The sequence below is a fragment of the Octodon degus genome, unplaced genomic scaffold (genome assembly GCF_000260255.1).
Source record: "Octodon degus isolate 3935 unplaced genomic scaffold, OctDeg1.0 scaffold00340, whole genome shotgun sequence".
Lineage (NCBI taxonomy): Eukaryota > Metazoa > Chordata > Mammalia > Rodentia > Octodontidae > Octodon > Octodon degus.
In genome coordinates, this window is record NW_004524916.1 from 713,725 (window position 1) to 739,048 (window position 25,324).

Below are 25,324 nucleotides of genomic sequence, written 5' to 3' on the forward strand. Positions count from 1 at the left end.
TTTTACTTACATGAGGCATGAAGTTAATACAAATTTGTTTAAATGGCTGTATGCTATTCCACAGAGGCAGGTTCACCTTGTCACAGATTAAATATGCTATTCTAATATCCCAAAGCAATCTGTGATCCTGCAGAATTTTGTGCCGCATTCAATTGCACTTTTATTACTCCATTCAGACTTGAGGCAATAGACATTTCCACAAATAAAACAATGTGCAAATTCTGTCATAGTAAAACATTTATTTGTTAAAGTGATATAGATTATTCAAGATTCTACAGTCTGTTAAGTAATGGATGGCAATGTAAGATGGATTGATACAGAACTTGATACCAATGTAATTTTTTTTTAATTTTCTTCTTAAAAAAAATACTTGTAGGCCAGAAGAAAAAAAAATTGGTTTTCAAAGGGAATGAACCATTGTCTGAAGGAGCCAGTTTTGCTGGCCACGGTAACTTCGGGTTCCACGTCGGCTCCTCTGGACAGCTCTTGTAGGACACAGTTCAACGTTAGCCTTTGTGAACTGCAACACTGTTTAATTTTATCCAGTAAAAATATCAGTGGCAACTTTTTTCAGGAGAGAGAGAAGTGGTGCTCTTCAGATTAACTCCAGCCTCTGAAACGAAAGGAAAAGAAAAGAGGGTGGGGGAGAAAACACACAGCTAATAAATCATTGTGTTTGAAATCTAAAGGCTAACGAACTGTTAGTAGGCAGGCAGCAACTTACCACCATAAAATACAAGACACTGGCTCAAGCAGTGTCTGCACATGAACATCACTATTCAAGATACTCATTGGCATCATGTAAATATATATATATATATATATATATATATATATATATATATATATATATATTCATACATATTATATGAATTTCCTTACAGAGTGAATATATAAAACAATTTTAAAAGGAAGTTATGAGTATTATGTAACAGTTATATGTGTCAAACCCAAATTGTGGAAGGGCATTTTTCCTTGCTGTAATTTCCATATATATATTCTCAAAGTGTCACAATACATTATTTTTAATGATACTTTTTTATGTTTTAATAAACACATTTTTTAAAAAATTAAATTAAAAATTAAACTACTAGATAAAATTTACTCAACAATTCTTAAACCTAAATGATCTTTTTTTAAACTGTGCTGAGACTTGTGAATGATAACATTTTATTATGCAGTTAGTGTTACGGAAAATACTATTTAGATTCTTTAATTAAATTTGCTTTACCCACAGAGCAAACAATAAATGTGAAAACTTCTTAACCTTCACAGTCAAAAGCAACACCAACGATGTTAAAATGTCAAACTATGAGTACATTTCCCCCACAATATGGTGCTTAGTCTTCATGGATTTAGGTTATGTCTTTAAATTCCATCCTTGACGAAGAAAGAAAATTAGTCCCAGAAATACCTGAAATAGAAACAAGTGTATTTTTTCCTTTCTTTTAAAAAATAACTTAGTGTTTACATTTGTCCCACTTAGACGTTGTCACTCACATTCCACAACCACATTTTTCTCATAATGAATTTCCAGTTTTCTGAAAATTCTAAACTAAAGTTATACAGGATGCATTCAGATCACTATGCAAGAATTTATTAAAATACAGTAGACTATTTTGATCACTTTATGAGATAAAGGCGGGTGAAATACTGTAGAGATCTCTTAGTGAAGAAAAACGTAAAGAAGTGACATTACCTTGGGCACTGACAATTTTTGAGAATAAGAGATGTGCCTACTCTAACAAGATGTCTAAGAGACAAATGTATAGCCTGTTCAGAAAACAAAATGACTATCTTGGAAACTGACAAAATATACATTATCACTATTTTACTTTACCTGATATGTATAACCAAAATTATTGTAAAATTCCTCTCAAAATATCATATATATATATAACTAAATTCTTCTTTATTGGATTCATAGCATAGTTTATGTTAGTGAAACTGGATAACAATTTTTATATGTTTTCTATATTCAATAACATAGCCTCTTTTGTAGGCATTAAAATAAAATCACAACGAGGTGTCTTGGCACACTCTTGTAATTCCAGCAGTCAGGGAAATTGAGGCAGGAGGATTGCAAGTTATAGTCCAGTCTAGGTGATTTATGAATTTAATAAGAACTTGTAGGAAATTAAAAACAATAATAATACTTAAAAACAGGCTGGAGAAACAGCTCAGTGCAACATTCTGTATTTACTCCCCAGTACCACAAGAACATTATAAGAAACTTCAAATTGCAAGATGTTCCAGTAAAGCTAATGACTAAATGTAAAACTAAAGAAAAGAAAAACTAAAGTCAATTTACATAGCATGATTTTCCAAGTAGTAATCCTTCTTCCCAGGATAACAAACTCCCCTCGTTAGAAATTTCAGAAGACAACAGATATAGAAACATAAGTGGAGTTTCTGCCTGAACTTCACCTTGAATAATAACATTATTAGCAACGTTAATGATTGTAGATTAAGAAAAAGCTATTTTTTTAAAAAAGAAAAAAGGAAATCATGAAGGACACTTACCTTTCCTGACGCTAATTGTTTATTGAAATGATGGCAAAATTTAGAGTCAAATAAAAACTGATGCTAATCAGCATACACAAAATACAATTTCAACTTGCTTATCAATAAGAAAACCTTAGAACAGTCCCCCATAAGCATAAACATTGAACACAGTAATAGGATTGTACCACAAAGAAAAAATGAGAGTAATGATACTCATGATAATAATGATAAGAATTTAAAATAATCACCTAGGGGTAAATTTGGACTATTTCAATAATGATCCTTATTTAAAACCAAAATCAGAACAAGGAAAACATCTACGGGCTAATGCATTTCTTAACAAACTGAAAACTAAAAAGTAATGTAAGTGTCCCCGACTTTTAGAGAAGCGAGATAACCTGACATTCAAGGCACTGTGTGAAAACCCTTATCACTGGTTTTCTTCTGTTTGTAATTAAAACTTCTCAGGATTTTGATCTTGAGTAGCTAGGATGTCACAACACAAAGAAGATGGTTTTTAAAAGCTGCTGCTTAAACTAAGGATTTTTATTTTCATTATCCTAACTTGGTATAAAGTTCTAACAAAAATGTGAAAATATGCTTTAGTTATTAAAAAAATAGCTAAATGTTTTCTATGAGTGCACCTATCTTAATACTCTTTAATTTTTTTATGTATTTAGTACAGGGATTACGGGGTCTCACTACACAGATCAGACTCTAGTGATCCTCCTGTTTTTAGCCTCCCAAGCATTCGGATTATAGGGGAGAGCCACCACACCCAGTCTCAATTTCCATCTCAATGCACCCCGGAGGTATGGCGGGCACAATACTGTTTAATTAAATTTAATTAATTGATTAATTAATTAATTTATTTATTTATTGCAGAACCGGGGATTGAACTCAGGCCCTTGAGCTTGCCAGGGAAGCACTTATTCCACTGAGCCATCTCCCTAGCCCCTGTTTAATTAAATTTAAATTAATTTAATTTTCATAAGGGAAATTCCTGCAGAAGCAAATAGGTTGTATTGAGCTTAACTGGAAACATTTAATGTACAGGTAACCAGCCCTTATCTGAAAACCCTAGGGAAGAAATGTTACAGATTAAGGTTTGTTCTAGAATGTGAAAATTTCCATGTTTGTAATTTATAGAGTGCCTAAGAGCTGGGACAAGCATAGGCACACATTTTATTTATGTTTCTTACATGTCTGGTCCACAGGGCCTGAGGGTAATGGTGTATGATATTTTTTAGTGTTCCTGTATCTTGTTTGTGACCAAACCAATGATCCGACACCAAAATTCTAGTCCAGTGATCAATTTATTTATTTTTATTTATTTATTTATTTATTTATTTATTTATTTATTTTTTTTGCGGAACTGGGGATTGAAGTCAGACCCTTGCACTTGCAAGGGAAGTGCTTATTCTACTGAGCCATCTCCCCAGCTCCTCCAGTGATCAATGTGGTGGTCAAAATGATTCATATCTTAGAAGTGGTAGGGTTTTTTGGTTAGGTGTCCTCAACGTCCATATTCACAATATGTATTAAGATTTGCTTTGCAATTTGGTTCTTCTTTCATAAACATCCACAAACCTATATGTTTCTTTAGTTGTGAAAATATAGCAATTTATTTATACCTTTACTGAGAGTGTATTGATCAGAAAACTAATATTTTCTTTAAATAACTGCACTCATTACATGATTAGAATAGCTGTAACAGATATTCTGAAACAAAGACTAAATTTTAAAAATGTCTTGGGCCAGCCAAGTAGTTCAGCAGATTAAAGTGCCTGCTTCTAGTAGTGAGACCCTGAACACCCTTCTCTAAAAAAATACAAAAAAATAGTTAATTAAATAAAAATAACAATGTCTTGACACTAAACAGCAATATTGCAAGTTAAATTTATTTTAAGGAAATATTTGAAGCCTAGCATAATTAATTATAAACTACGTCTTAATTCTTATGCACACATACACACATCAACACACTCATGGATAATACATACATATTTTTGTTTGAACACAGTAAATATTTCTTAAGAAATTTTACTAAAACCTCCTTTTAGTTTATTTATTTATTTATTTTTGTGGAACTGGGGATTGAACTCAGGCCCTTGCGCTTGCCAGGGAAGTGCATATTCCACTGAGCCATCTCCCCAACCCACCTCTTTTCAGTTTAAATGCAAACTCTAATCTTTGCCTTGAACTTTAACTCCCATTATTTTCCTGGGTTCATGATGATGGTCTAAAATCCTTGCCAAAGCAGCGTTAACTTATATGTGCCAATTTGCCAAGAGAATAATTCTCACCTTTTTTATCAAGGACTCCTCTAGCCCTTGTTCTTGAGGTCTCTTAGTATGATTAAAATCTTATGGTTTTTGTTTCAGTGTGCAAGATATATTGAAAAATTTCAAACTCACTGTATTTTCATACAAGACAATCAGCCAAGGAAATATTTGGGAAATGGAAATGAAATCGCTTTGTTTTTTTTTTTTGTTTTTTTTTTTTTTTTAGTTCTATATATTTAGAGGGCTACAGACTATACAGAGCTCAGAAGCTGTAGACTACCAGCTCTCCTGAGCTACAAGGCTCAAAAGTAAAGTGCCCCGCTGACCATGAAAAAGACTATGACAGGGTCAGCCAAATAGCTAAACGGATTAAAACTCCTTAAAGCAGGCACAGGGGCCTGCCCTGCCAGCCCCACCCTCAGGGCAACTGAGTCTGGGCGTGGTGGCACATGTCCATAATCCCAGCTCTTGGGAGGCTGTAAACAGGCAGATCCCTAGGAGTCGGATCTAGTAACGAGACCCTGAACACCCTGTAGACCCTTCCTTAAAATACAAACAACAACAACAACAAAAAGACTATGAGAAGAAAGGGGCGTATCAGTCACCATCTCTTCAGAAGGGAGGTCGCCACTTGGTCTTGCTGACGGCTGTAGAAATGTGAGGTCTGCTGCAGCACAAATTATTACTGAGCATTAAGAGTATCATGTGGCAACTCAGACCTGACACCAGAAATGCGGTGAAAGCTGGCTAAAGAGAGTAATCAACACGAGGTTGTATTACAGTTCATTTTTCTGGGGATTTGCTTTTCTTTGTAATGTTTAGAGAAAGAAAAGAAAATTAGAAAATTATGAAAGATTTCTATAATTTTAGCTAGTAATTCATTTTATTAAAACAAACAAAAGGCTTGGCATAAAGTTTTTTAAAAAGACAATATTCTATATAGTTTTGTACATTCATTAGGTTCATGTACTATAAACACTCATTCATGAACATACTACGTAAGAAAAGAACTTAAAGTGGAATGATGATTAGGTTCTAAGCTGTGAATAATTCATATGTTGGTAGTAGATTATGATTGATTGAAATTTATTGTCTTTTTCTGGACATTTAAATTTTAAATAATTAATGCTAATTACTTGGGATAGATGCTATTACCAAAATGCTACATATTTATTGTGTTTGTAAATAACTAAGCTATTTTTAATAATAGACAGACACTCAAGAGTGCAAAGGCTTATTTTTCTCTAAATTTCAAATTCTACTAATATAGTAAAGTAAGTGGATGAGCTCATTAATATACATTGTGTCCCAGTAAATATGACTGAAATTCATATAGGGACAATGTAACAGGAATCACTGACATCGATTTTTCTTCCAAACGTTAATCTTATACTCAGCATCACTGTGAACTGCACTTTCTGACCGAAGATTCACCTGCTTCCTGATTCCTTTCTGAAGCCATCCTAATTTACAGCTCAGTGGGCTGTCCTACATCATAATAAATGATCTTTTAAAAAAGGAGAGTGGCCAGAACCGAGACAGATGTGGAAGCAGGAGGAGGACAAGTAGACAGGGCACAGAACGAGGCAAAGGAGAAAGGACAGATAAAGGAAAGGGGAAAAGAAATTGGTTCCCGTGGAGGAAGGGGGAAAAGGAGGGTGCTGGTGACACAAGCCTCTTTCATGCTGTGCGGCTCAGCGCTCACGATGGAACACAGAGCGTGTGCCAGACATGGGGCTGGTGTTACCTTAACTGAGCCATCTGCTCCTTTCTGCAATCTAAGAGGAGGGTATTAAACCCAGTAAAGAAATGATGCATGAACACATTTTGTGTGATATTGGGACAGAATGCACCGGGGAAGACTCTGAAATACTGACCATGTTATTGGTTTCTTAAGAATTCTTGGAAATGTTTGTTTAAAAGAGACTATTTTTTACTACAAACCAAGCAATGGCCTTTTTTAGAACTTGTAAAAGCACAGTTTTTTCTTTCCCTGCATCAAACCTCAAGCAAATGGCTGATGCTTCCAGCTGTTTGAACAGATTGCTGAAGTGCCATTCCGCTCTGGAAACACACTTTCTGATCCAATTAAAATGCAGGAATCAAATTCTCATTTGAAACTTCCAAAAAGAACCACTCAAGAAGAGTAATTGGTTGCTGACAAAAGAAATACCATGAATATTTCATATGTAGTCTTTTGCTCCATTTTAAAGTGGCTTCATTCATTTTAGATAACAGTGACACACTTCTGTTCGTCCATTTTCAGTGAGGCATAATGTATCATCTCAGGCGTCACTGGACTGCAGGGGTCAAGGTTAGGAGTGAATACATTCTCATCGACTTACTATCTTCAACTTCGGAAATATTTGCAACAGTGTGCATTGAATTGCACATAATTAAAAAAGAGACTCCAATGATATATATGGCAGGAGTAGTGTTACATTTATTTATTATACTGTGAATTGGACCTTTTCTGTTACTGAGGACTCTAAGTTTAGTGATTATTGGAAGTTCACTCAACTCAACATTACTTCAGACTGACTGTTGAGGAATCTAAGTAAGTTTTAATGCAAAGTTTCAGCAAGTTAAACAATCCACAAAACCAAAATAAAGAAAATTTATGTATGAAATAATTAACCTACTTAAATATTGAGGTATGTAGCAGGTAATGAAATTCTCACCTGTGTTTCCTGGACAATCTGGTCAACAATAGTCAGCAAAGAATCTGGGAATAAAATGTGAACAATCCATTTTTTCTAAAGAAACAGACCCTAAAGTCCCTCTAGGTGTAATCTTAATAAGACACCTATTAAAGTTTGAACTACAGTTTTTAAATGAACACTTAGTGGGGTAATTAAATTATTTTTTTTATTTTGCCTATTTCCTCATACAGAAATGTATAAAAGCAAAATTTAAAAGACTTTCTAGTAACCAATATGAATAATTCTCAACATAGTATATTATTTTATGCCAAATTTCAACAAGAAAATCAGGTTCCTGTTCATTTTTTTCTGTATAAACATTTTAACTATGTGGTTAATATGGGAAAACGTATCAAGGAAAAAAAAAACATTGCACAGGAGGGAATGTTCTACCATAAGCACCACGCAAATTATAAAATTATCATTTACTGCATTTGTCATTATTCAATATCCGGACTCCAAATAATAGGACGTCTTGAGAAGTAGGCTTCCACTTTTATGCACAATAGTAATGCTTTAAGAGCAAACATTCTGCCTTTCAGTATTCATACGTATTCCAATTGGCTATAAATGTTTCATAGTATTACATAACCCTGAATGGCACTATTCTGCTGCTTTATGTAATAACTGCTTAAGCAATTACTAGCAACACGTGGGGGTGATACAAAAACACACCTGTGCATGTCTAAGGGTGTATGTATAGTCATTGTAAAGGTTCATAGATGACCATGAGGAAAGGAGGACCAATTTAGTTTTGCTTACAAACCTTCAGTACAATATTCATATCCATCTACAGTGGCCTCTGTAGATTACATTTTTCATGGAAGCCATAACAGGACATTCACATTACAAAGAAAAAAAATAATAATTGGATATGTAGAGTCCACATGGTGTTTCACATGTTACATTCTAAAACAATTATTTATTGAACATATTCTGGAGTAGTACCATGATATCGTCATAGAATGTATGTTTGATAAGACTCAATGTGTGAACATTTCCCAATGCAAGTACTTGAACCACCATTTCACTCAGATCAGCCAAGGTACTTTAAATAAAAGGCCTTCATGTTTTGTTTTCCCCAAGTGCATATAAATTTATTTTTAAATTCATAAACATTACCATCAATAATTTGCAAAGGATGAAAGAAATTAGGTTGCAGAGTTGAGAAACTCTACTATCTCAAAACTTCAAGAAAATCAGTTTATATTTAGGGGGCTGGGTAGGGCCATAAATTAGGCCTAACCTGGACAAGTAAGCAAGACCCTATCACAAAATAAAAATTTAAAAAGGGACTGGGGATGTAATTCACTGAAGACGGCCTGGATTCATTCCACAATACCAAAAACTAATAGAAATATTAACAATAATATCATTATAAATATTATAGAGTTTATATTCCATTGTTTTCTGGTAAACAGCAAGTATATTGTATGGGTTTTTCTAGGAGAAATTCCCTGACATGCAGAAATTTCACTATAATTTTAATTTACTAATTAAAAGTCTACTAATTTATATTTGAGAACTAAAATCACTTTAACTGATTAATCTTTTGTTTAAACCTATATGCATATATTGATGGGTAATGTATAGATGTATATGTTTACCAAATCTGTATATTTATTAAATATGAATTAGATTTCAAATTTGAACTTTGAGATAGTTGAATATAATGAGAAAACAATCATACACTGATTATTAACTATACAATTTGATAAAATTGAAGATTTATTAGTATTACTTTAATCAGTTAATGCAACACCCAAATATACTCCCAGATACTTAACACCTGTTACTTTTTATGACACCAAATGTTCATAATTGATTAATCACAGGAATATGTTTACCACTTTTTATATTAAGTAGCTTTCTGTATTGCTAGAACCAATATTGATTATTTAGAATAAATAAATAAATAAGAAATAAGAGACACCTGAAAAGAATTTGCTGTATTCATAAACCCAGTATATATTTACTTAGCATTGAAACAAAATGATCGAGTAATTTGAAAGGTGGAAGTTGACACTACTATAAAAATCCATTTGTTCTTTTTTCTTTATGCAATTTTAATGACATACTTGTTAGCCACACATTAAGTCAGTATAACTAACATAAGGTTAATCATGATGACTATTCTCAACCACAAAGCAGATGAAAATCCGACTTTCCTAACAGCCAGCAATGCCACGGGCTCTTCCCCAGAAGGGCACCTGCCTGCACAGAAGCACTCGTGGTTAAGGTACAGACCTGGGACTGCTCATGGACAAGCAGAAAAACGATGCCAGAAAAAGGAGCAGGCGTCTTGAGCCTCTCCAGCAGGAACAGCTCTTTACTCTGAAAGGTACAGCTGTGCTGCATCCTCACCAAAAACAAAACGAGCTCCTTCCTCTCTGCAGCATTCTTTAAAGACAGGTTTCACTCGCCTTTACATTACTACCCATAGGACTATGTTTGATGTTCACACAATCTTTTTTAACTATGAACTCTAAAGACTTTGTCACTATTTACAGAGAGGATATACCAATGCATAGGAACTGAAATAAACTTTCTAAGTTCTCTTATTTTTATATTTGTAAGTAAAATAGTTTATTTTCAGAAATACAAGCAAATAAAATATTTAAAATGATATTTGAAGTAAGGACTTTGTGTTCTAAATTGAAGGGGGATACTTTACATAAAAGGAAATAAAGGATTCCTACAGACAAATAAATGGAACATATTTAACTTCTTGAACTTCTTAAATGACTGTGAAAAACTGTATATATTTTGCAGAATAGAGTTGTTATGTTTATAGGTTTCTTAGAATGCTTTCAAAAAGACATTCTAAAAATTTTGGTAAGATATACCTATGGAACAATAAAATCAATTGTTTTCAAGCATAAAATAGCATCTTGACTTTTCATCTGTAACTGTTAATGGTTGTAAAAACAGAAAATAAGTTTTCCACAGTATCGATGTTATCAGTTCTTGAATCTATTTAAACTTATTTTTATTGTATTCCAATTTAAATGGCTTTATTTTTGTATCTATATTTGTAGACTAAAATAAAACAATCTTGAAATCAAAGTTAGACTTTTGAGACAGCTTTGGACAATACATTACTCCTTTATGACACACCTCAATACAAAATTTGGTTGTCCAGAACTATGCTAGCACATACTAATTTTTAGAACAATTTTTTTAATTGTATTTTTTTGTGTGTGGTGCCAGGGATCAAACTCAGGACCTTACACTTACCAGGCAAGCACTTATTCCACTGAGCTATATCCCAGGCACCCAGAATGCCTTAAATAAATGCTTATTTAAATATGCTTAACAGCAAACAGAGTATTTCTAAGTTTGTTCTTACATTGAACAAGCTGATAATGTGAAATGACTGAAAATGAAAGAAAAATTATGAAGCACGTGAAACTGGAAATAATGTATCTCTTCTACAGAGTCACTGACCAAACACAGTAGAGCAAAAGTCTCAGATCACACACATATGGCTGCTCAGGGAGAAATACAATAAATCATAAAATGAAAAGAAAAGGACAAAATTTCCTTCATATGATGCTTCATATCCATAGACCCAATCTCCATTCTGCTAATTAAACAAGTTTCTTTTTACCACATTCCCCTCTCTGGTCACATTCACTTATATATCCATCCAATTATTTGTTCATTTAAGCAGCTTTTCTGCTTCTATCCAACATTGCCTGGCTGTGCAAAAATTTTAAGATATAAACAAATGTAATAAACACTTGACCTTTTGATAATTAAATCTGTTTTTGATCCCCTCAATATAATTCTTTTAAAAGGCAGTAAAACAGGCTAGACAGACACTTTTCAGAACTTTTGTTCAAGCATTTAGTTAATGTAGTCTAAAAATAATCTAGTAAAAATAATAAAAATCTAATTTTTTCAATGACTTCAATCCAACAAAATAAAATTCATATGAATAGATGTTATAGAATTTTAAATATTTCTGAGAAATAAAATATTTTAATCAAACATTTTATATGAACACAAGCAGGATATTGATTTGAAAAGCACAAGCAACTGGAAAACACATAATAAGTTAACTGGTAGCTTCTAGCAATTATAAGCTGTTGTCTATGTCATGTGATTTCAAAGGCTCTTTCTCTTTCATAATTTTATAAATCCCTTGGGAATGCATTTCTTTAAGACTTGGCATCTTTTTCAAGATGTTGTAATATTATTTTGATATTCCTAGGAAGGAGAGGAGTAGTATTCTCATGCCAATCAACACGAGGTATGAAATTAAGCAATTGGTGCCAATTTAATATATACTTGGAAGCTGGGCTTGGTTGTGCAATCTCAACAATCAGGAACCTGAAACAGGAGAAATAATATATGTTCAAGACCAGCGTGGGTTACACAATGAGTTCAAACCCAGCCTTAGCTCTTTAGTGAGACACAGTATCAATGACTTCCCTTAAAATATGTAAGTATGGGGTGTGTGTGTGTGTGTGTGTGTGTGTGTGTGTGTGTGTGTTTGGAATAAGATCATTATCACATTAATAATTCTGAAAATACATTTCACTCTGTGAAGTGCTTTCAATTTCAGATACTCCTGCCACAACTGAGATCTTATTTATTCTTCAACACTATATAATACATGAGCAATGAAATGATTAACTTAGAAAGTGTGAAAGGCTAAGTTTTCAGAAAAGGATGAAAAGCGGGGCAGGAAAGGGGGTCAGAGGGGCTTGAATTACATGAATAATCTCTTGGATAAGCTTTTTTAAGACTTGTAGTAAAGTTACTTCTAACTTGTTCAAAACTTAGCCCTTATTAAAATACATTTTGGATAAACATTGTGTATTTGTCAAGTTCAAATTAATTTGAATTTTCTATGTCCTCAGCAAACAGAAATTAAACTGTCTTGATTTGAGTTTCTACACTTTTTTTTTGAAGGGTTTTCCAGGGGATCTGAAAGGATCAACAAACTTTTCCCATGTGTTTCACTTACTTCCAAGAGTAAATGACACATGTACAGAATTCATTTATTGTATTATGGCTAACATACCATATTACTCTATGTCATGTAATGAATCTGAGTTCTCACATGAATGGTAGCCTTGAATCAAAATGAAAACAAAACAAAACACAAAACACAACCTTCAGGATAACACCACTTATGGCTTGATTGTACCCTCATGTACCATAAACTACCTTAAGTTAGTATATAATTATATTTTTCAACCAGTAGATAGGAATATTTATAGAATTGGGTTGCAGTGATATTCCATGAATATTCTAGTATCAATGAACACTATTTTAAGAATAATTATAAAATATTTTAAATGGTATCTTCCCACTAAGCTAAATGATCTCTGATTAAATTCATCAAAGTCTTTGGTTAAAATAATAAACACATTTACTTTAAGAGAAAAGCATTCAAATGTAGAATTTTAACACAGATGGGAAAAACACTATCTGGTTAATGAGCAATGACTTTATACTCCTATAAATGTGAGGAAAGCTCCATTAGAAGATTTTTATTTCACTTGGTGATAAAAATAAACACCCTTTTGATAAAGTAAGTCTTATATCTTTTCTTCCTCTTTAACTTGCATTAAGAAAATATAAAATACACTCATTTGACAAACTTGTTCAATGAATACAAATATCTTTATATACTCATGAAGATGCATATGAAATGTATGATGATTCAAATCTGATCATGTTTTTTTGATAAATACAAAATGAGCTTTATTTCATTTTCTTTTGCAATTAAAAACTGGTGCCACGGAAAAGAAATATATTAGAACCATTAAGGCACCAAAACTAAAAATACTATTTAGAAAGGTGCTTAATTTTATCTTTATCTGAGTATCTTAATAGAATACTTTATTTTAAATAACCTATCAGAGTTTTCTGCACCACACAGCTGCCACTGAAAGACAATATACTGTCTACTTGCTGAAAAATACCAATTATCCTTAAATGGTCTTTTGAAAATTTGGAATAATTATCACTTTTAGGGTGGGCTTTTTTTCTGTGAGAGCTTCCATTTCGTGACTTGCCTTTGCAGAACCTGAAATCCAGTCTTTTATCCCATACATTTTTTAACTTTGTGTGCCTTAATCCATTTTATCCACGTTACCTTCATATTTACATATATAGATATATGTGTGTACATATATCAACTCTACTCTAGGTGGTGTATGCATAACCTGAGCTCCATTAGCCATGTACCAGAGAGCCAAGACTAGAACTCCAAATTTCAAATTCTTATGTGAATTTTCAAAATAATTTTTCATTAAAAAAGAATTAACAGATTACAGAGCACTTTCCAATATCCGTTCAGAATTTGAAAGAGTTGCTTTTTCACTATGGCCATCTGAACTCTTGGACTGAATTAACAAGCCACTCAGAGACATGCTTCTTTTAGGAAAGAGTCCACACTTGTTCGAAGAGTTAACATAACAATAGTATTCCTCTACTTCTCCATGCATGGAGTACCTGTGTCTGCACCTCGATCTTTCTGCGGGCACAGTGAGAAACTTACTTGGCTTGGTATGTGCTCGTTTAGATGTGGGCCCCTCTGTGTCAGAATCAGGAGGTTGGCTAGCCAACTGCAATGCAGTTGAGTTGTTCCTGTTAGTGTTTTGGGACTCAACATTGGTGAGAGCTTCACTCTGTGCTTCAGCGCTTGGCTTTGTGCCAGTCTTTCTTTTCTGCTTTTGGGATGCAGGCGTGCTTGAAGTCCAGCTAGGAGGCAAAGCAGAGGTAGTGGTAGAAGAGTCCTGACTCGAACACGTTTCTGAAGATTGAGTGACATTGTCACTGGTAACTTTACAGCACTGGGCGTTCTCCTCGTGTCCCACGGCTTGTTTGGACATGGACTGGGGCAGTGCTATGCTACAGCCTTGCATCTGAGCCCCGTTAGTCTGAGAATAAACGTTGCTAACCTTGGTGACCTTGTGTTGCCCATTATTGTTACAGACCTTATATCGGATCATTAGAATGATGATGAAAACCAGCACAGACGCAACGATGATGCCACCAATGATTATAATCATGGTGCCTCCCAGAAACTGGGACTGCATGAAATGGCACCGGACATAATCCTGCTCCGTAGTAAACTGGATACAGCCCACAACTCTCGTGGCAGTGAGGGACGTAATGCCATCATCATATATGGCCAACACACACAAGTCATACATAGTTCCAGCTGCCAGGTTGTTGACCAGGAAAGTTTTGCTTGTAGGAGGTATCATTCTGTGGGACAATAGAATGGTGTTAATATTTAATATAAAACAAAAATGTATACATAGACAGTCATTATGACTTCAGTTCTATCTCACTTCAGTGCTCATTAAGATGAGCATATTTATACCTGACATGAGATATGGAAAAATGATCTAATCTTATATTTACCCAGTTAAAATAGCTACAAGTCATTGTTAGAGTCCAGGTTCTATTAGCGGTGCCTGCATGGCTCCTTGACAAGCTTACTAATTACATTGCTTGGCAAAGCAGAACTCCTAATAAAAGCCACCGCCAAAAAATCATTTATGACAAATTGCTTTTGAAAGGTGTGACTGTGACATTATCTGACTACTAAGCAAATCCATTTAGCACTTACAACACCTCTGTGACTAAAAGCCAATTTGACAAAAGAGAAAACACTGACAATCACATTAGAAACCAGGATGCAAATGTATTTCAGGGCATTTATTTTCCAAATCAGAAATAAGCTGCTATGGTATGGTACTCACAAAATCTATTTTTAAGAACAAAGGTGATTACAAAAATTAAAGTAATTTATGTATAGATCTTATTGTTTTTATATACTTTGGTCCCTTATATATTTAATCCATAAATAAGAGTGATATAAAATTATGAGCAATATCCTAGCAATAAGAAGAAGGCAAGGCTGTTGACCAGTATAGATCTTTCATCCCAGAGTATAGATCTCTCCTTGTGTCCTGAAAAAAATCACATTAAAATACAGTTTCTAAAGTTTCATAAGAACTTATAGACATATCTAAAACTACTACATTGTAAAAGATTTTGTGAATGCTTTCTTCCCAGTAAGATTTGTTTTCCGATGTAACCAAATATAACCTGATTTCAAAACTTTTTATTACTAATTTGTGACACAATCTAAACAATTTTTTAAAATATATTAGAAAATTCTCTAGCCAAAGTGTATATTCATGATGGAAATCACCAATATTATTAAATATAATGCATGACAAACATTGGACATTTATGTACAATAACATGTAGCCTAGAACGATCTCCTGATACAGGCATTACTACTATTTTGCAAAAGAGAATCATTAGGTCGGAGGATTCAAGCAATTTCATCGGGTCACACAGAATTTACTTATCCCGCAGCATTAAACCTTGGAATTGAGAACATAATTGATTTTACAGAACTACTAATAATATAGAGTGTTCAGCAAGTATACTAAGTGTGGGGGGCTGCAGCTACACCTATCACTGACAATTGTTTCCGTCGCCCCTCAATTATTGAAGAGCTCAGTGACACAAGAGCAGACTACTAGATGCCAGTTCATGAGTATCAGGTTCTGTATCCACACATTTTAGTAATTAATGGTTTATTAGAAACCGCTTAAGCTTTTCTTGGAAGAATCAGAAAATTAATACTCAACCAAGTAGAACATTTTCCAGGACTGAGCATATGACTAGCTGGATAGTTGTGCTATTTTCTGTACACTAGTCCACACTTATGTTTCAAATGTACTCTCATTTCCATGCACAAAGGAAAAACCACATTACCCTCAAGAATGTGTATATTTAAGAACGTACAAGCTCTGATATCTAAAAAGCTTAAAAAGAAACAAAAACTTACTTTAAAATCACAATTTTATATCCTTTCTTATAGATAATAATAGCCTATATAACGAATGAAGTTATATCCGAGTAAAAATTGTGTATCTTCTATTGAAAATTGGAGAAGATGTGACTATAAATCAATGAGGCTGAAATTTAGAAAAACATACCAGAAATTCATTCGCAGATGCAAATTCTTCATCATTGTCCTTACTTTCACTGCTCCAAATATTTACAAACTCTCTCTTTAGAACTGTCTTAGGAACGAATAAAGAGGAGACAACACACGCACATAGCTCAGTCGCACAAGGAATCAGTCTCATTATTTTATAGTTACATCCTATTCTTGACCAAAAATGGCAAGACCTATCTTGATCACCCACCTTATTCTCAAGACTTGGCTCCAAATGGCTTTTGCTTGTTTCCAAAATTGAAATTCACCCTCAAAAGACGAAGATTTGCCACCAATGAGGATATTCAAAATAGTATGACGAAGTTTCTAAAGATAATTCCAAAAGTGCTTAGAGCAATGTCAGCATCATTGGGACAATGGAATAGCCTCCCAACGTGACTTCCTTGAAGGAAAGAACACTCATGTGGATGCGTAAGTTCTGGTATGTTTTTGAATTTTTAAATTCAATCAATCTTATGCTCTGATAGTCACATCTTTCAGATGAGGTAAGATAATAAGCATAATATTAAATATAAGTTTGAGCTCTTTAAAGACAACACCATTCAAGATAGTTCCCCATACATATTCACCAACTTTAACAAGCCTTACATTATGCACTTTGAAATTGTCATATCATAAAATAGCATGGAATAAGATTCCCTATTAAAAATAAATGGTACATTAATTAACTCTACACTTAGAACACGGCAAGTGTGTCCAGTTGCTCCCTATTCCTTACCTGTAAACAAGGGTGTCATCGTAAGTACCATTGTACTGGATTTGAAACATACGTATTCCAGGAATATTTCTTTGAAAATTAAATTTAAGTAGTGCTGTCGACGTAGTTGCTTCTGCCACCACAATTTTATCCTGACTCATTTTAGTATCACCATTACTACTGCTTGCATTTGAGCCCGACTTTGTAGAAGTTGAGATATCTGAAGATCCAGGATCCGGCTCATGGATATGGTTTGTACTGTTTAATAGGTGAGGGAGCTTAATTATATGAAGGTCCACCGATTGCGTTGCTTCCCCAGCAGGATTGGAAGCAATACAGGTAAAAGCGCCTGTGTCTTTCACAGTCGTTATAAGAATGTCAAGTGTGCCGTTATCGTACACCAGCGATCTCGTTGCGTTTGAAATCAGCTTTCCTTCAGGTGAAATCCAATGAATTGCAGGCTCCGGGTCTCCCCGAGCTTTGCACCTCAGGGTTGCCCTTTGGCCTTCCAGGACTCTCATCTCATGCGTGTGGCGAGTAATGAGGGGTGGCTCACACAAAAATTCTTCCTCAGGAATTGACCAGAAATAGCGGCCGGTTAAAAGCGCAGGAGAAGCACAGGTCTCCAGGTCATCTTCTCGGGATAGGCGCCTCAGCCACAGCAATTCGCAGTTGCAGTGCAAGGGATTGCCACCAAAACTCAATGCAAAAGTCGATGGGCTTATGATTCCTGAGGTTGCTAAGACCTGAGCTCGCTGAAAGAGAGGGTCAGGCGGTAGCTTCTGCAGTTTATTTGATGTCACATCTAGCCGCGTCATCTTGTGCAAGTGGGAGAAAGTCCCTTTAGGAATGTTATCGATCATATTGTGATCTAAACTAAGAGTATGCAAGCTAACCATCTTCTCAACAGCATCCCAAGGAATTGTTTCTAGATTGTTATAGGACAAATCCAGCTCTTCAAGGGCAAACACATCATCGAATGCTGTAGAAGAAATTAAAGTCAGCTGATTGTTGTTCAATATCAAATGATGAAGGTTCGAAAGCCCACTGAACATATCATTTGTAATTTTAGTCAATCTGTTGCTATTCAAATGCAAAGCCCTCAAATTGCGTAGATCAGCAAAAGCATGAGGTGTAATGAAACTTATTGTGTTCCTTGATAGAGTCAGATCTACCAAGCTGGTCATGTTGGCGAAATCTTTCCTTTTGATATTTGTAACAAAATTGTCTGCCAACCGCAGTTCCACAGTTCTTCTGTCAATGTTTGGTGGAACAAATAGAAGCCCTTTCTTGGCACAAAGGGTTGCAAGATTAGGAGACAATATTTGACAGACACAACGCTTTGGACAGATCTGAGCTCTCACTGCTATGCCAATGAAAAACAGATAGAAAAGAAATTTTTCCATTGTAGATCAAATTTAAGAGCCTGAAAGAGAAGATACAAAATGCAATGTCAGCATCAAATCATTCATTAAATATTCGTATTCCCACTAGTATAGTACTTTAATGCAAATTTGACCTCAGAAAAGATTACATTTCGTTACTGAACAAGTAAGTCCTAAATAGTCCTAGTCTGTATGAACATTTGTAATGGAAGGTAAAGATGAATAACATAAAATTCACTATATTATACAATTTAAAATGAAAAGAGAAGTACAAATAAGAAAAACAAGCCAAAGAGTACAATAGTTATTTAAATTAAGTTATAAATTAAGTGTGAGCTTTGAAATAGGCCCACCGTTCTTTAGGGGTGCACAAGACAGAGGGATTCTCTCCAACAGGAGAGCTGGGATTTCAGGAAAATGCCCCGAATACTAAAAGGCCTCTTTTACTTAAGTTTGAAACATTAAGCTCCTATTTAAGAATTTGCAAGTAATTCATTTCAATAACATAAATCTATACAATAAAAGATAATACATGCCACTTAATAAAAAAATTCACATACTATTAAAGGTAATTACTTAGCGATGAAATTTTATTCAGACAAGCAGTCATACATACATGGTTCAAATTTCCTATGCTAACTGCAAGTACAAGATCTTTCTCCCAAAAATAAAATGATTGAAAATTTGCCACAAATTCTCTAAATATTAGAATATTTTACTAACTATTTCTGTGGATTTTTAAAAGATAATTTATTCTTATCTTTTAAAGATAATTTAGGATTATCAAAATCTTCAATAGTGAATCTGAAATGATGTATGCAGTTTCTCTTTTCTTAAAATTTCAATGATTCTTAATTCTTTCAAGTATTACTTAGAAAACTAAATACTTTGGGAAGTTTATTTTCTATTTTGAACTTGAGAATATGCTATTGAAATTAATCTCCAAAAATAAAAATGACAACATCAATATGATTAAAGGTTATGTACATTCCATGAAGTTTTGAACACCATTAGGGAAAACAACTGTAGAAAATATCTCCATTATTAGATTAAGTATAAGCAGAGAATATAGAATAATTATAGAAATACTGTACAGTTTTATAATGCATCATCTTGCCTTTGAATTATTTTACCACATTAGGAAGAATTACTTTCACAAATAGCCTCTTCCGTTCATGATAGAAAATATCAAAATGGTCTTCCCACAATAAGTAGTCAAAAATGTACAAAAAAATAGTCTTCACGAGTTGGAAAGAAGCATAGCACTGCAATTCTAGAGAAAGTGAATTTAAATGAGCTATACAATTTCAGGAGATAGTTTTCAATCAGAGCACAAGGAAAGGAAACCTGGAAAATCAGGAGCAAATGAAAGAGGCACGTTAGAATGCGGGGTGGGGTCTCTGCAGCTGCCCGGGAGAACATAAGGGAGGAGAAAGCAAACCCAAACAAACAAATGATGACTTGGTAGTACAGGTAACTGCAAAGGGGCATTAGATACTAAGTTTAAACCTATTTAAAAAATAAGAGGGTGTCATAACGATGCACAAATCCCAGTGACCTGTGGAGAGGTATTAATAAATCAAACATGATATAAAGGAGTATCAGAAGATGATAGGGTGACAAACAAAGGCAATTTTCTAAATGTGATTTAAAAAGCTTATAAATATTAGGTCAACAACAACAAAAAATCATTATGATATACCATAATCAAATTGCATATAAAAAGAAAAACAAAACAAAAAACCTTAGATAGAGGCCCGAGGAGATAGCTCAGTAGAATAAATGCTTCCCTCGCAAGTGCAAGAGCCTGAGTTCAATCCCCAGTTCTGCAAACAAAACAAAAAAACAAACAAAAACTTTAGAGTTGGGGCTGTGTGGTGATAGTTCAGCGGTCTCAGCGCCTGCCTGGAAAGTATAAGGACCGGAGTTCAATGCCTGCTGTGCTGCCCACTGAAGCCAGGTGTGGTGGCAAACACCTGTAATCTTAACACTGGGGAGGTTGAGACAGGAGACTCTCCACCAGTCTGGACTGTGTAGTGAGACTCATTACCCAATAAATAAATACATTAAAAAATACCTTAGAGTCAGTCACAAAAATAAATCAGAGTATAAGGTAAATTGAACAAAATGAAAGCAAATATTGACTACTTAGTGACTCTTTTTCTTAAAAAAGCAAAATAGAAGATAATGACTAGGGCTGCGGAGATGGCTCAGTAGAATAAGCGCTTGCCTGGCAAGTACAAGGGCCTGAGTTCAATCCCTAGTTCCATAAAAAAAAATAATAATAATGAAAGCATCTTTAAATCACTAAAAACTCAATGGAAAACATTTCAATTCAGATGATGTTTTATTTTATTTATATTTTATGAGCAGAATATTTTTATTGAGGAAAAGAAAGCTTCTGTCTGAGAGGGACAGAAGGTGGACCCTGAGTGAGTGGTCCCCCCGATGATGTTTTATATGAGATGAAAAGAATTACAGAGTTGGAAAACTGAGAATTTCACTGCTAGAGCAGTGCAACAAAATGCAAAGGATATTCTCTTTAGATTTAAAGCAAGCTATGTCAGGCGGGAAACACTTGAATCTTTATACACAGCTGAAGAAAAGGAGAAATAATATCTCTGTGGCTAAGTGGAAACTACTTTATTTGTGTTACATATTAAAATATTTACAATTAGTGTCTGTGGCATTTCCCAGTATGATACATCACAAGAAACTATCATTTTCATCTTAACAGCCAAAATAAGATTGATACAGCACAAATTATATTTCAAAACAATATACAGCATTGCACTTCTGTGACTGCGAAGTAAAGTAGCTAAGTTCCAGAAGCACAGTTCTTGATAAAAGGAAAGAGATGCAGAACTATTACCCATCTCTTCCACAAAAGCAGAGCGTCCTACCTAACATAAAGTGGGATTAAAGTCTTGCTACATAACTAGGACATTTCAGAGTCATGAGTTCACTGGCAGAGCAACACAAAATCGACAGAAGCCCCCAAAACACGGCGACAAAGTGTCTGCCTCCATCTTGCTCCACACGTGCTTCATTCAATCACAGGGATGCTTGCCAGAGGAATGGATTTCTATATTACAAACATATATATTTTTTAATATAGAGAAGGAAGAACAGTAGAAAAATTGGAGTCACAAAGGGCAAGAGAAGGAAATACTTTAGGAAATCCTGTGTTGCAGGGAGACAAGCAGGAAAAGCAGAAGAGATGAAAAGAAATGTCACTGGGAGAAGACGGGGGAGTGGTGAAGTCGCGCCCCCATCACACAGATATTTGTTGCTTGCATGCAGAGCATTGCTGGGGTGGTGCCCAGCAGCTGGGAAGGCCTCGTAGATGAAGCGTCCACCTTCAGGGATTGTGAAGGAGCTGCAGCCCAACATAGAGCGAGCGTGAAGACAGACAGAAAGGAAAGCTACTCCATTACATATGGAAGAATAACCATGGGATCTCCAACTGAACTTGCACAAAGTCAAAAGAAAATAGAACACTACACTTAAAATTCATAAGGAAAAATCTCTAGCCTGGAATTTTATATTCAGTGAATTGCAAGGAGCATAAAATTACTCACAAATAGAAAAAAGTCTAAGAGAAATTAATCTTAGTTATTTTCCACAGCATAGAAAGAAAGAAGTTTAAAATTACATAAGAAACAGAGATAAAAAACATACTGCTGAGAATATATAAATTCTATGCCAAAATGATAGATGAAATGTTAAAATTTAACAATATTTATAAACAGAAAGAAAAGGCAGTTAAAGTCATATGTTATTAGTATGCCTGAAACAACCACATCTATTCATCAAATATTTTACATGACATTTTCAAAATATAGATATAGAATATTAATATAAATAAATGTATAAACATATAATAAATATACATATATAACAAATATTAATATACTAATTTTATAGATATATTATAAATATAAGTATATTAATATTTATAAATATATAATGATTACAAATATAAATACAAAATGTGAAATTTTAGAAAACTGTATCACAAAACACTGATTATAAAAATTGCCATCATTGTTAAAAATTAAAATGAGGCAAAGGTCAGAGATCCACATGAGCATTTCATGAAGAAAGGTTACTCCATTCAGCAGGAAATCACAAAATTTTTTTACATGCCTTGTAACACAGAGCTTCAATAAATGTTGAACACAATCCAATAGAACTAAAGGAAGATGTTCCTTTAAATACACAATGACAATAAGTAATATGAGTTCTTATTTCTATTAATTGGTAATTGAAGCTAATCCAAGTAGAATAATAGGTACAAATATCTGGAAGGCAGCTATGCTCACCACTATACCACCACCTCCAATATCTGAATAGCACGGTAACACTATCTACCAACCCTGCCTAGTTTACGATTACCGACAGCAATCTCAAAAACATTGAATTCACAATTCTTTCCTGGTGTTCTTAGAACATGAGCAATAATGGTCCTTAAAATATGTAAAGCAAATCAAACAAAACATAGTTTTAGGTCACATTATACTTTATTATAAATTGATGAATCAAAAATAAAATATTACATCTTCTCAGTGCTTAAAATTTATAAGGATCAAAGACAAAAATCACAAGATGAATAGGGTCAATATCTTGAACAAATGAAGATGGAGACAAAGTAGAACACAATTTTTGGTAGGCCTGATGGTAGAGCAAAGTAAAACCAACAAAAGCCCCCAAAAACATGGTAGTAGGAAGAATTATAGTTTTAAAAATTATCTATTTTGAAACCTAAAATGTTACATTAAAAAATTAGGGCCAAAGTAAATAGAAGAAAATAAGTAAAGTAAGCACAGATAAATCAGACAGAAATCAGAAAAAAGTACACAGTCAATAGTTGGCATAAATAAAATATTGGTGCACTTGCCTGGCAAGCACAGGGTCTTGAGTTCAATCCCCAGTACCACAAAAATTTTTAAAAAGATTTAAAAAAGGCAATTTTGACCCAAATCTGAAGACTTATTGAGAGGGCTGGAGAGATAGCTCCATGTTTATTAGATTACAATCCTTTGAAGAAATAAATGTAGGTGGAAGAGGGTAGTAGTTCTTACACTTTGCTGGTACAAATGAATTAAAATTCGTAAATGTAATCAAACACACTATCATTTTATATAGTTAAATAAAACTTACTCCAGACATGATTTGCTTGTTGCTGTCTTGAAGTAGTTCAATCGAAACAACACAAATAGGGCTTTATAAAATACAATATTTGAATGGACCTGTAACATCTCAAATAGGAATATATGTGTAGGAGCTTGAGATAATATTTACACTTGTCTATATTACAAATTCTTTCAAGAAATTCCCTTTCAGACCCAGAGAAGACATAAACTAGAAAATGACTTTCCAGTAATGCATATATCTTCCAGTTTATATCTATTACACAAAATACTCTCAAGAGAATCGGTATTTATTTGGCAACTAGAATGGAATATAAAAGCAAATTTAGACTTTACAGCCAACCGAGAGTATAATCTGTTCTCTGCAGAAACCAATATTGTAGCAATTTATATGTTGAGTAAAAGAAAAGTGATTGGGCTCCTCCGGCATTGCTATATCATGGTGCTGCAGAGCTCTGAGTTCATTTAGTGCCCCTTTGCCTAGGAGGCTGCCCTGGGAGAAACACTAATGCCTGCTGATGATGTTGAATTGTATTCATCTGTGTTGAAATGGCTGTAGCATTATGAAAGGTATTTGATAAGATGGTTTAGATAGCGAACCTCATTTGATAGTTTGAAGTCTTTGTTTCTTTCTTTTGTTTTTGCATCCTGAGCCTATAAAGTCTAACAATTGTAGATACAATCTTAATGAAAGGGCATACTGAGTGTATTTGGAATGAACCTGATGCATTTAAGAGTCCAATATGATCTATATAATCTAGAACACTTGTATTTTGGTCTTTAGTTATAGTAATCATGAATATGATTTCTTAGCACATTGAAAGTAATAAAATTCACTTCTATAGCCTTATAGTTCTTCTTTCATTAATTTATCCATGAAGAGTTATTGAACACATTCAAAGTACTTTGCTGGAATCTACTGATCTTGTAAGTCTAGTATCCACGTGGTACATGTGCAGTGATAACAGAAAACAGATTATGGGAAGTCTTGATTTAGCATAACTATTTGATATTTAAATTTACACAGTTCAAATGTTACTATAAGCTCTGGACAAAACATATTCCAATCTCTGTTGTCTTTGCTTGGATATAAACATATATGTATATTTAAAATGATACAAGCATTTGTAAACATATTATTTACATTTATGAACTACATTGCATTTAATTACAAAACAAAAAAATAAGTAAAGAATCATAGTTTCCATTTATTGAGCATAAAGAAGTTTATGGGGACTAATGAACTTTTTTTATTCTTGGTGTTTGTAATGCAGAATAGTGATTTTTTTCCCCCAGGTGGATGGTGCCTGCATGTAACTTAGCTTAATTTTCTATTCTGTTAGCCCCCTTCATTTCCTTCCACTTCTACCTTTATTTTGTATAATTTCTCTTTATTTTCATTAATCATATTTTTTTATACATCAGGTTTTTCTGTTAAAAGAAATCAATATAGTTAGCTCTATGAGCCTGGCTTATTTCACTGATCATGAGGATTTCAATTTTACTCATTTTCCTGATAATAATATGATTTTATTCCTCTTTAAAGCTGAGTAATATATATTGAAAATATCCAAACGAATATTCTTCATT

General features: G+C 33.9%; 1 protein-coding gene across 1 annotated transcript in view; it reads right to left on the reverse strand.

Moving 5' to 3' along the window:
* Window positions 1-222: 222 nt before the first annotated feature.
* The window catches only part of Lrfn5 (leucine rich repeat and fibronectin type III domain containing 5), a 287,129-nt gene continuing 262,027 nt past the window's right edge, over window positions 223-25,324 (reverse strand). Inside the window, exons 3-6 of the mRNA XM_004647917.1 lie at window positions 17,218-18,622; window positions 14,010-14,722; window positions 7,472-7,515; window positions 223-613 (exon numbers count right to left, since the gene is read on the reverse strand). Coding sequence (XP_004647974.1) covers window positions 596-613; window positions 7,472-7,515; window positions 14,010-14,722; window positions 17,218-18,602 — 2,160 coding nt within the window. The 5' untranslated portion in view covers window positions 18,603-18,622 and the 3' untranslated portion in view covers window positions 223-595. The remainder of the gene's footprint in view (window positions 614-7,471; window positions 7,516-14,009; window positions 14,723-17,217; window positions 18,623-25,324) is intronic.